At 36.8% G+C, this 13258-nt stretch overlaps 1 protein-coding gene across 5 annotated transcripts in view; it reads left to right on the top strand.

Annotated features, from left to right (window-relative positions):
• Positions 1-11048, top strand: part of ksr1.L (kinase suppressor of ras 1 L homeolog) — a 94002-nt gene extending 82954 nt beyond the window's left edge. For 2 of the 5 annotated variants that reach the window (XM_018247005.2, XM_018247007.2), the window contains 3 exons: positions 755-890; positions 999-1132; positions 5029-11048. In XM_018247005.2, the coding sequence (XP_018102494.1) occupies positions 755-890; positions 999-1132; positions 5029-5062 (304 nt within the window). In that variant the 3' untranslated portion in view covers positions 5063-11048. Of the gene's footprint in view, positions 1-754; positions 891-998; positions 1133-2278; positions 3182-3542 lie in introns of those variants that run through there. The other 3 variants (XM_018247006.2, XM_018247002.2, XR_001934458.2) reach the window with 3 other exon arrangements.
• Positions 11049-13258: the final 2210 nt, after the last annotated feature.

The following is a 13258-nucleotide window of genomic DNA, read 5'->3' as shown; positions in this document are numbered from 1 at the left end:
ATTCTCTACTATTGTCAGCTGTCTGAGTGACACAAAACAGAGTCTGTACTATGCGATAAGTGAGCTACAGGTGAGACTCCGCATCACAAAGTTTATGACAAACTCACAACATAGTTCAGTTAAAGCAAGACATAACTTCCTATGTACAGTACTTTCTACTCTATCAGATGCTGCAGTCCCATAGGAATCTGTAAAAATAACATATTGACCTTTATATATTACTTTAACTCCCTTCCTCATCTGCATTAGGTTGCCTTTATAGGGGACAAAAAATGGGGGTGTCTCTTTATGCAGACATGCTCATTATCAGTGATTGTCTCCATCATTAGAAACATTTACCACCTCTATCATACTACAAACTCTTATTCTTGTAAATATGTAATAACTTGTAATCTGCCTACTGTTATCCATATTTCCTGCATTACATATGTAAAGTGATATGAACTCATTTACATAATATCTTGCTCAATAGTGCAACTTCCCTGTCCTCCCCATGCACAGTTTATTATTTTATGTCAATGTCAGTGTGATGTTTTATTCTATAAGGGTCATATTCCAGGTATTAAGAATTTGGGGGTTCCATGCTAACACTGCACATGTAGACTCTACATCCAAAAGTGAGATTTCCTGACCCAGGATGTTGGACCATAAAGGAAACTTTTATTTTACAAAACAAATACTTTGTGCTTTGTAGTAGGTCAGTAGGTTACATAGTGTTGTCCACTTCTGCAACTTATTGGGGGTTTTGTTTCAGCACCATTTGGTATGAACTTCAGGCTAGAGACTGGCCGTTGAAGAGACAAGCAGTTGAGGCCCTTATCTGGCAGATTGGAAGTGGTGAAGGCATGAAGCAAGTCTTATCTTCAACAAGTCTAGGGAAAGAAGTTACTGTAAGTATTTCAGTTAATGTTGTTTTTTTTTGTTCTCGTTTAAAGAGAGAAAAAAATATTCTACGTTATCTATTCAACTTTATGAGAACCTTTATTAATGCATTGTAGGAAATCTTGGCTGCGTGTTGGGCTTTTGATATCGATGAAAGGCCAAGTTTTACACTCCTTATGGACATGTTGGAGAAGCTGCCAAAACTGAACCGAAGGTTGTCTCATCCAGGTCACTTCTGGAAATCTGCAGAGTGAGTAATTTGATTTTAGCCTGGGCAGTGTTCATTAGCTTGATCCCTCAGCCAGCATCACCTTTTTGCTCTAATACATCTTGTCTAAGTGCCTTTGTGAGAAAATCAACGCTACTGTCATTTTCACATGATTCACAGAGGCCGCAAAGAGGGGGATTTGGGGCATCTCAAAGTGCGTTTTTGTCAATGAAATAAGCATCTGTGGCACAATGCCCAAAATCATTCTGTTCACCATAAATATTACAGTCTGTTCTGGGAAATGTTTGTATACTAAGCAGTCTAGAAAAAGTGACTGAAAAGTCTAGGGGAAGCTCTTTACCTACCATGATTTATCAGCAAAAACAGGACCAAAATTCATGAATTCGTCCTCCATTTCCCCGTATTAACATTGTGGTTCACCTTTATATTAACTTTTAGTATATTATAGAATCACTAATTCTAACAACTGTTCAATTGGTATTTATTTTTTGTTTATCGTTTTTATATTTTATGCCTTCTTCTTTTGACTCTTTCCAGCTTTCCAATTGGGGGTCAAAGAAACAAATGCTCTGTAAGGCTGCAAATGTATTGTTATTATTAGTTTTTATTACTCTTCTTTCTGTTCTGGCACTCACCAATTCATATTACAGTTGTTTTGGTAAATTGGACCCTAGAAACCAGATTGTAGAAATTGCAGGCTGGAGAGCTACTGAATAATAAGCCAAATAACCCAAAAACCACAAATAATAATAAAATGAAAATCAATTGCAAATTGTCTTGGAATATAACTCTCTGCATCATACTAAAAGTTAATTTAAAGGTGAACAACCCCTTTAAACGAAAAGCTCACCTAGTAATTAATGGTGTTAGTGCATGCATGAAAGGACATGATTTTCTTTACATAATATTGAATACAGCTAGATGTATTTTATTTTCAGTGATGAACCAGATAGCTATGTGCAACTAACTAAACTTATTTTTGCTTTTTTCCTTCTTGGTTAAATTGTGATGCTCACCTCATCGTGCCATCTTTTTCCATTCTCTATCAACGTACTGTGGGGGCCTGTCCATACTCCGTGGATATAATGGCACTATTGCACATTACTGTTTCTGCTCTGGGTACCTGGAATTAATGCATGTTTTCATTTTGCATGTTTGCTTCTGCAGACAGTGGCATCGCTTTTATATCAAGGGCCACTTCTATCAGCATGGAGCTCAAATGCACTGTCCTGTGGCTAACAAATAGTTTGCTACACCTTTCTCATAACATTGCCTTCCCTTGCACGTTTGTTGGAAAAACAGAACTTGACTGTAACGGATTCAGAAACTTTCAGCCATTTCATCAGATAATATACAGACTAAGGGGCCTATTTATTATGCTTTGTAAAATAAAAATTTGCAGAAAAACCCTGTGTAAAAAGCTGTGTAAAATAAATGGCTATTTTACCAGTGCGGGTTTTATTTTACGCCATTGAATTTGCCGCCATTAATTTTACACTGCTTCAGAACTTTGTGTGTAAGCTCCAGTGGAAGTTGCAAAAAGAAAAAACGCGTAAAAAATGGTGCCATTTTTACGGGGTTTTTTTTACACAGTGATACCTGGCGAATTATTCCACAGTTTTTTACACCACATCATAAACCTGCCCCTAAATGTAACATTATGCATTTTTTAGATCAAGTATGCGACTATTATAAAGATAGCCAGCAGAGCAGAGAGACATAAATATGTTTTCACTACAGAACAGCTTCTTACCCATGTTCAACAAGTCAGCAGTTTTAATTACTGCCTGTTAACACTTTGGTTACAGTAGAGGACAAATCACACTTATTCCCCTATACCTGTACTGGTTTAACCCTTCCCACATTTTTACTGCATGAATCTGATCACAAGTACTATTGCAAGTGACAGAGGGTGTTGAATGGATGCAAGCTGCCTAAATACCACAGGAAGGAACCAGTATGTTTATTACCTGTAGGGATGCACCAAATCCAGGATTCAGTTCGGGATTCGGCCGAATCCTTCTGCCCAGCCGAACCGAATCCTAATTTGCAAATTAGGGGCAGGGAGGGAAATCGCGTGACTTTTTGTCACAAAACAAGGAAGTAAAAACATTTTCCCCTTTCCACCCCTAATGTGCATATGCAAATTAGGATTCGGGTTCAGTATTCTGCCAAATCTCTCGCAGTGGATTCGGGGGTTCGGCCGAATCCAAAATAGTGGATTCATTGCATTCCTAATTACCTGTGCCCTGTTATGGCAACAATTTGCTCTCAAGGATCTAGGCAGGCCAGATCTTATGCCTTTTATATATAGCAAAACCATTTTGCCACTTCTCTCTTAACTAATACTGATAACTTTCTTCTCTAAGGATTGTCGATTAACTGCTGTTTACTTTTGATCAACTGTTTTCTTTCTGTTTTTTTCTCATAGGTTATAGCTGCTGGCACACTAACTGGGCATTGCCTTGCATGTTTCCATAATATCTTCTGCTAATCTTCAGCTTCGTGGACAGTGGCCTTCCATCCACAAAACCAATAACAGAACTCCTTTTTTAACCCCCTTGGATGTTCTTCTGCTTTGATTTTCTCCTGCCTGCTCTTTTCTTGGTGTGGGCTATTTGCTTGAATAACAAATTCTGACTGCAAAGGGAAAAATACTTGGCACTAACCATACGACTCGGCAGCATATTTGCTCTCTCAAGCACTTTTTTGACAAAAATAACATTCTCTGAAGTAGGGATACAAGCATTAGGATTTTATGCTGAGTGTTTTATGTGTGTGTCTGTAGAAGTAGTGTCATAACATTTTAATTTATCTGTGTTTAAGATTGTCCAGCAAATGTATACACACAACCATTTTTAAACAAACTTTTTTTTTAATGAATGTGTAGCATATTCAGATTGTTCAGGCCAATATTTTGAGACAGATTACTTTTAGTACTTCAGGGGGCTGAAGCCTTTTCCATATCCAGCAATAACAACGAGTAAATGGTATTTATAATTAGCATCCACTGTGGCCATGTATGTAATTTACTATACTGGTATGTTATATTATATTCTAAATAACTTTTATCCTTAAAATTACCATTTCCCAAAGCATCCTATGAACAGTTTTTCTCTGTAATGTTAAGCGAGTACTTGATGGTAACTAAGCTAGCTTAGATCCATACTGGTTGCAGAGCAGTCCCACTGGGGTTTTTAATGTTTAAATATTTTAAGTAGCTTAAATGCAATGAATGACCCCATAATACAACCTGTACCTATGTATTATAATGCATGAATCACTTGCTTCTAAAGAAAACTTCCCAAAGGCTTTAAACTATGCAGGAGTTTCTCATTTAACTAATGAGTTTGATACTTCAGATTAAATCAAAGCGATTCTATTGGGAGAGATGAAAAGGTAAATGCAGATAATTCTGTGTGTATTTATACATATACAAATATAATTTATACATACACGTGCATTTTACAGGCATAATGGCTTTACAGCATAATGCCAGGGAAGCCGTTGAAATTGTATTCAAGATACATTTAATTTAATAATGTACAATATTATGTGTAATGTGCAAGCTGGCCTTGACTCCTCCCCCCTTCATTTCGCTTATAAAATGCCTTTTTGCAGCTATAGTTTTCGTTTGCGCCCCTAAATTCATGAAAAGTTCATTAGGACCTGTATTTTACATATCAATTTGTAGATGTTTTATTGCTGTAAATTGTATTTGTAATTTTTAAATATGGAATAGTAAACATTTATACAGAAAACGGTTCATCGTGCTGCTCAGTTATTTGTTGGACAATCTTACATCCCGTTCGATCGATGATAATGATGAATACATTTTGTAAAGTAGATTTAGATATAACTTGAATTGAATTGATTTTTCTAACTTGGAAATATTTGTTTTGTCCTCCTTTTTTCAGCATTAACGGTAGCAAAATGATCTCCCGTTATTAAAGGCTTGGCCTGGAAATCTTGGAGCAGGGTAGCCTACAATGGAATATGTCAATTGTAAAGTCCCCTAACAGTGCAGCAAATCTCTGATTCGTTCTGCAGCCATAAGGCAGGCACAGTAAACCTTCTGGCTATTGGATTTCTTTCCCACTGTCACTGCATTTCCATTAACCCATTCTGCACTGAGCAAGAGCACTGCAGTGCCATTGCTACCTTTTCCAGTGCTGAATGGCTTAAGCCTTAATTGTTACCTTCTGCTCATGTTGTTTACATATGATTTTAGGCTTGTGAAATTGTATTGTGTCGATGAAATGAAAATAAATGTGACTGACTTTTTATCTTCTGTATAAGCTATGAGAATATGAGAAGTGACATGAAAAAGACTTTGTTCATAAACCTTTGGTGGGCATCCATAATGCTCCAGCAGTAAGCCGCCTAAGGATGCTGCAAAATCTTTGACACTCTAGTAAAGTGCTAGAAGTTCATGATCATACATTCATTCTGACCCACAATACCCTTAAATTCATAATTATTTAGATATGAGTTAAAGATTCCAATAAATATTTATTACAGAGGTTATAGCTTAGTAACTGACTTGCGATACCCAATCTCTTAAAAATGTTTTGACAGACCCATTGTCAGCAACTGAATTAACTATATTACATATATCATTTTCTGTATGTAAGATGTAGATCTCTGTACTGCTGAAGTGAATCTTTCACAGGTTTTCATTACTTCTTCAACTGTTCTTCCCATGATAATTCATGTAATATCTAGATAAGTATGTTTTTTATTGCCCCTAATACCCTCATCAGAGGTTGTTTATGTGTATTTCACCACAAACCAGAAAAGAAATACCTTTGTTTGGCTGGGGGTTCTCCTGTTTTATGTCACACGTACAGTCATTAGTTTTTGTCAGAGTTTAACTTTACTTTAATGCAGGGATCACGAGTAGCAAGATCTTTGTTGAGATGCTACAGTTCGGTTGACTCTCCTAACTCTGCTTATTAATATACCTTTTAGATTTTCCATAAACACAAGTATATAGAAATGTGGTAAAACACTGAAGGAGAGAGCATTTTTAAGCATCTTTTAAATAATTCTGTAAAACAAACTCAATATGCCTTGAAACAAAAGCTCGTTTTTGTTTCAGAGATTTACACTTATTTTCTATTTATTAAAACTTTTACAAATAAGGGCATAGCCTGAGTGTGAGTAAAACATTTTCTGTGTTTGCACAGGAGGAATAGCCTCAATTTTAGTTCCTGCTCATGTTTTATAAATAACTGCAATTGAATGAAAATATAAGTGATCTGCAAATGTTGTGTAGGTCTCAAACTTTACATCACTGGGTTTGATTCTTCTGGGTGTCCCTTGGGAATGTGGGCAACTCACATCAACTTTCTGCCACCAGCAATAAAACTTAGAAGCTCTACAGCATCTCCATCTAAAGCACAAGGTGGTACAAATATTGTAGAACTACTGTATGTAGAAATTAATAACCTGTGTATAAATGCAGTTTTGCTGAGTTTTTTTTTGGAATCTGATACCTGCCACAATAATTTCATGAAAATTCACAGTTTTTATTCAACGTTTTGTCACTTTAATACATATTGACCTTTAGCAAAAAGCTAACGTTGCTGGCAGGTCTCCCCATAAGTTTCTAAGGCTGGTAGTACCGGGGGGATCTTTTCTGCTGGTTGCAAAGCCTGAAATTCCTTTGCATTGAATGGGAATTATTGACTCCATTAAAACTGGTGCTTTTTAGCTAGCCAAAATCAGGATTTTTGGGGCTCAACATTTCCAGTACTGATGCTATGAGGCATCTCTCACATTTTTTTGCCAGCATTTAAAAAGCCCTCATTGTGCCATGGGGTCCATATGCTGTGAGTGTTCCATGGTCCTCTTTAACACAGAGAACATAGAAAATAGTATATGTAAATAATTTTTCCCACCCAAAGACACGAGTAAAGCACTGGCCAGTGTATTGGATCTAAACACAAAAAAACGATGCAAACCTTTCTTATACATTTATAAATGGGAACACTTTCACCAGAACTGGGTTTTGATGGCCTCTATATTTGGTTTGTATATATTTTTGGAGAACAGGCATTTTAAAATGTGAGGCTTAAAAACGATCTATTCTATCTATATAATAAATACCTTGTTGGCCGATTAAAATGATGACTTTCTTTTGTACGTACAAATGAATTTCAGATTCCTGTCTTCCCGCAGATTAGTATGGCATCCTGTGCTTGCCTTTTTGCTTTCAGACTGCACAGATAAGCAAGTAACCCTGCAAATAAGGCCAAATAGGAACTGTGGTTTGGCGACATTTAACTAACTATAGATTTTACAACAGATTTTAAAAATATATTTGGCTTTCTTTCTAAGTAAAACATTAGCCCCATGTCTGAGTAAGGTTAACATGCATTTAAATATTTTTGGAAGGTAGGATTAGTATGGTAAATAAAAAAATAAATTACATCTGTCCATGTGTTTTCCAAGCAAAAGTTCACTTGAAGAATATGTTTTCATTTTGCATGAGACCCAATATGGAAAATCATTCATGTCTGAGGAGATTGGTAGCTTCCTGTTCAGACTTTTTGTTACAGCATAATATCCCAAACAACAAATCTGTGCAGCAGTGCAAAACTCCTTGACTTCATTGTTTTCACTAACCAGCCCATGCTTACTGAAACAATTTAACTAAAGCCAGCAGCCCCTACTATAGAGCCCCTGACACATGGGACATCTATCTGACCGCAGAAAAGCACCTAAACCCTCCACTCATGCCTCTCTGTTAACTGAATCGGAAATACCACCTGCATCAGCACCCCATGTGCCATCAGTCTATGAGTATAAAAACTCATTTTAGTTAAACAAACTGCTAAAAGCCTTTTCCAGAATCCATTTTCAATGGTTCAAACAGTGTATTTTCTGGGTCTTTCTTTTCAACTCAAGTGGCTCAATAGTATTTTCCATGAGAGATGGAACATCACAGACGGTATAGTGAGACTCCCATATAACCTTTGATTTCACTGCCAAGATACTGTAATTCTTACAGTATCATTGGGACTGAACAGCCAGTATATCAAGGCCTTTACTCCCAACTAAAACACCTTAGAGCCTAGTTATATGTGAATGCAAGTTTTACTATAAGTATGCTATCGCTTTCATATTTTATATCTGAGCCGTAATAAATTTTATTCAGTGATACATATATGAACACATAAAAGTTAGCGTGTGTTTTTGTTTTAACATGGTATCACCCATGTCACTACCCACCAGCGGTGGCTCTTGCATTCAAGAATAAAGAGGCCTAAACAGTCTCTTTTGGCTGTCTAGAGGAAAATTGCCTGTGGTCCTTACTGCTCACTCAGTGATTTGGCCTTTTATAGCTACAGTATACCATTGTCATGTCCCATTTCAATATGAGAACATGCAGTGGATATGGAGAGAAGAATAGATAGCAGAAGACACTAGGAGAACAAAGTAATGAGAGAAGGGAGGACAAATATTTTGAAGGGCCTTCTGCTTGAGGTTTTGTGGAGGGCACCTCAGCCCAACACTGCCCACACGCTTGACCGGTTTAATTGTTTTTAAAGCGTATGTGTCATTGGAATGAGATCACTAAATATGATGTTAGAGTGATTATTATAAACAGAGAAAACCAGGGTGTATAGCCATCAACAGCTCAGATTATGGCAAGGCTCTAGTTGTTTGACCCCATTTGAGGTGCAGCATTTGGTTGGGGCCCCCCAACAAACTTTACATAACATCAATCATAGTGCCAACATGCTAAGAATATCTATATATCATGCATATACTGAAAATCCCATCCTAACTGAGCTTCTGCTTGGGCTTCCAAAGCACCGTGCATAGGGAGCAGATATTCTCTCCAAATCATACCCTATATTGCCTGCAGGGTGTGTTCCCAGTTACTGCTTGGTGATTCAAATATAATCTGTACTCACATATTAGCTTTGTGTCTGATCTCAATTAAACAATTTGGGGATTGAAGAGGATCAGAGCAATGGCAAAATGGTTAATATTAGAAACAATGTGTACAAACATATAAAGGATTATGAAAATATGGCATTCCTATATGGCCTTCTGCTTTGTCACAGCTGCACCTTCCATCAAACTAAAGGTTAACCATCATTTACAGTTAGTGCTCTTTTATAGATGTGAGGAGTTCCCTTTATCAGTAAGGATTTCCTTTGTTCTGTATATAAATCTTTTTACCTATGTGACACTCCCTCAGTAGGGCTGTTAAATTCTTGGGTGAAGGTGTAGCAAAGATCTGCTTTAGATAAGAAGTGTTTCAGGTGCAATAAAAGATTTATTATGGGCAGATTATTATAATGCATAGAATTATGTACCATAACTGTGTGTCTAAACATATTGGATAAAATCTTTTTTTCACAACCCCTGACTGGGCTTATTTATCAACACTGGGCAAATTTGCCCATGGGCAGTTACCCATAACCACCAATCGGTGAAGAGCTTCTTAAAGCTAGCTTCAAGTAGATCAATGAATGCAGATAGATTGGTTGCCATGGGTTACTGCCCATGGGCAAATTTGCCCAGTGTTGATAAATGACCTCCTACATAGACACAATAGTTCTCTGATGTATACATCATAGTTTTTATTCCCATAATCAACATTTCAGTGGAATTTGCAACACCTCGCCTGCAAACACGAGTTCCTATGCAAGATAATAATCACTACTAGATCTTACAAAGTAAGTGTATGATTTTAGAATTTAGTCTGCTGTTTCACACGGTTGGAAGTCTATGAAGACTAGGGGCCATAATCTCTTGGAATGTCACATCTGCAGTTGGACAGCCTGCTTACACCATGTGTCCTAAGTTATTTTTCCCTAAGTGTATTTATATTTTCATTTAGTGTGGTTGACAACAGATGCAAACCCAAGGGATACGATTTTCAACACACACTCTTACTGACTTCCATTAATCATTACACAATTCATTAACAATATAGGTCATCTGAAACAAATTTCACTTCCTCGATTTGTCACTGTTTATGACCGGATTGATTTTCAGGCAGTAACACAAATCATGTGAATTCCAAACAAGCCACACCGATTAGAATGTTCCTGTAAAATGGCCTTTTGTCTAAATGGATTTTAATACAGTCAAATATATTTTCAACAACTCCACAAAATGTCCAGTAGTATAATAACAAGGCTACAAGGGTAGCTAATTCATTCACTGGACATACACTGATAGAGTAAGCATTCAGCTTTGGGGTGGAGGCCCAAGCATATACATGGAGGTGTGACTTGCAGCATTTGGATAGGACTGTTGGAATGATCATGTGCTCTACCTGGGTGCTTTTTTTCTTTTTTTTTTCTTTAACTGTTACACTTTCTGACTTGATGGGAATAGGAAATACATTAGTAAGATTAAACTGCAGGCACTGACAAGTGCATAAAATATTGCCTAGTCCTGTGAAAACATACAAACTGCTTTAAGTTTGGTTTGATGCACTGGTGTGTTTCTATTTTTTGTTAAGCAGATTTTCCCCACACCTTTTTTAAAAGACCACTGATTTAAATGTGACTATTGCTTTTAGTAATCTTTTCTTATCATGTTATAGTAAGGGAGTGAATCACAACTGTAAAACGTGTGTCCTTTTTAGACGTGTAGAAATGTTTATTTTGGCTGTACAATACCGCTCTATTGGCCAAAACATCAGTGCTAGATGTAAATGGAGTCTGTACTATGGTGTACTGGACGCGTATCTTTTTGAATGTGTTGTAAAATTTTGTACAGTAAAATTTTTTATATTTTCTATCAAATGAGTTTGTCTTCCAGAATTGCTATTAATTTAAGGAAACTGTTAGTATTAACAAAGGTTCTGTATTAGTTATGCAAGCAGCAGAAGTGCACTCCTATGCTAATGAAATTTTGGGTATATAGGATTCTGTAACGTCAATAAATTCTCTCTTGAGAAAACAAACCTCTTCGATTTCTCTGTTTTTTGTTCATCAATCGTTCAGTTACTAAAGGGAGATCACAGTGGTGATCAGAAAGTGTATAATCTCCTTCTGTAAATAACATTTCTTCAAATACAGTTAGGGGGTTATTTATCAAAATCCCCCCAAAAAAACTAGAATCCATAATTTACCCTTATTTATCATTAAAAAAACACGATAAAAATAAGATTGTAGAAAAACTGTAACTTTTTCGGATTGTCGCATGAAAACCGAAACTTTTTCAGATTGTCGCATGAAAAATCTGAATTTTTCGGATTTGACGCCTGAAAAGTCAGAATTTTTCATGAAATCAGTGGAAAAGCCCGAAATATTAAAATTATCATATGAAACTCAGCGCACACCATGATATCTTCAAATTGCAAATAGGACCTCTGCAGGACTTCGACAAGATGGAGTACTTTCGGATTCTGACTCTCTGCATCCTCAGGGTATAATAAATCTTGAAAAATGTGAGTTTTTTTTACACAAAAAATTCAGATTTTAGTGTAAAAAAAAACTTTTTTTTAGCATAGGGACTTTAATACCCCCCTAAATATTATATTTGTATGTACTCTACACTGTTCAAGGCCTCGGTGACTTCTTTGCATGACTTATAATCTGATCTTTGAACATGAGAAATGACAACCGTCTCACTACATATAAAATGGTACACATAACTGGTATAAAGTTTAACTACAGGTAACTGCAAATAATGTAGAGTGGAAATGTAGCTGTAAAACTCTGCAAATAAATGTCAAAGCCAAACAGAATGACAGTCCAACAATGCGCAACCCACTCTGAAATGTGTAAAAATGCTAACTTAAAGGTAAGAACTTTTTGAATGATGGTGATTTGCAGATGATAGTGCTTAGTGATGTTTATTGTGTCACATGACCAATTTAAATGTATTTTCAAAAATAATGTACCCACTGTTGTAAAATATGAGGATATTGGAAGTCACATCCTCGTACCATGACCTGTATATAGTCATGAGAATTTTTGGTGAAAAACATGGGGCTTAACTGAAAAAACAAGGGTTATAGACTAAAAACAGGATAACTGCAGATTTCATTTTTATAAAGGGGTATGGTTTTATTATTACAGAAAAAATAAGTTATTTAAAAATAGCGTTTAAAAGGTCTATATAATTCAGAGCTTTCTGGATGTCAGGTTTCCAGATGAGCAATCCCATACCTGTATAATCATTTCTAAACTTCAGTATTTAAATAACATGCATTAACTTCCCCTCTCTGATTTGATGCCTGGATCCTTTGATCCACGTTCAGTAAATAGGGATCTGCGCAGGTCCATGCCAATTATCAGGAGCTACATTTGTGGATCTTACACTTATGCAGTCTTCTCATCTGTATCACTCTTCCATTTTAATACTAGTTTGAATTTGATAGCAAAAAAAAAGGAAAAGGTATATGCAGACACATTATACCTAACTTGACAATTAATGTATAGTTAGTAAGGCACAACAATGGCTTTTCCTTTTAAGGAGATTGAAGAAAGCAAATCTTTCTAAGAGGGTACTGAAGCCATTTTACAGGGGAGTTGTATTGACAAACTCCATAATGGTGTGGTATGGAAATTGTAGTGGTGCAAAGGATTGTGAGAACAGCAGGCAAGATTATTGGTGAAACCTCACCATTGATTCAAGATTTTTTTGATAAACGATGTGCCAGTAAGGGAATTAATATAGTAACAGAGCCATCTCATCCTTTTTACAAATTCTTTCATCCCCTGCCATCTGGCAAAAGGTATCGTAGTATTTGCAGGCAGTGTTTTGTATTCTTCTTCCTCTTTCTTTTCACACTTCCTATTATTTTTCATACTTTTGTTACCTTTTTAGCTTACCATTTTATTTAAAGGAACAGTAACATCAAAAAAAGTGGGCCGCCTTGATGAAGAGCTGAAGTGCCCGGTGTGCGGCTCCTTCTACAGGGAGCCCATTATCTTCCCCTGCTCCCATAGCCTTATGCCTATCCTGTTTGCCCAGAACATCCTTGTGCAGACCCCAGACTCAGAGTCCCTGCAGAGCCAGCGCTCCCTCCCACCTCTGCAGTTCATTGCAGAGCAGCGGAATGTTCTGATCAAAGCAGGAGCAGTGCAGGTTGTAGGAGTCTTAGGCCAGGCTGTAGCCAGGGAAGGGGTTCCTGTAGAAGGGGCTACTGTACAAGCCGGGCACGGA

The sequence above is a fragment of the Xenopus laevis genome, chromosome 2L, assembly GCF_017654675.1.
Source record: "Xenopus laevis strain J_2021 chromosome 2L, Xenopus_laevis_v10.1, whole genome shotgun sequence".
Lineage (NCBI taxonomy): Eukaryota > Metazoa > Chordata > Amphibia > Anura > Pipidae > Xenopus > Xenopus laevis.
This window is presented reverse-complemented; position numbering and strand designations above follow the sequence as displayed.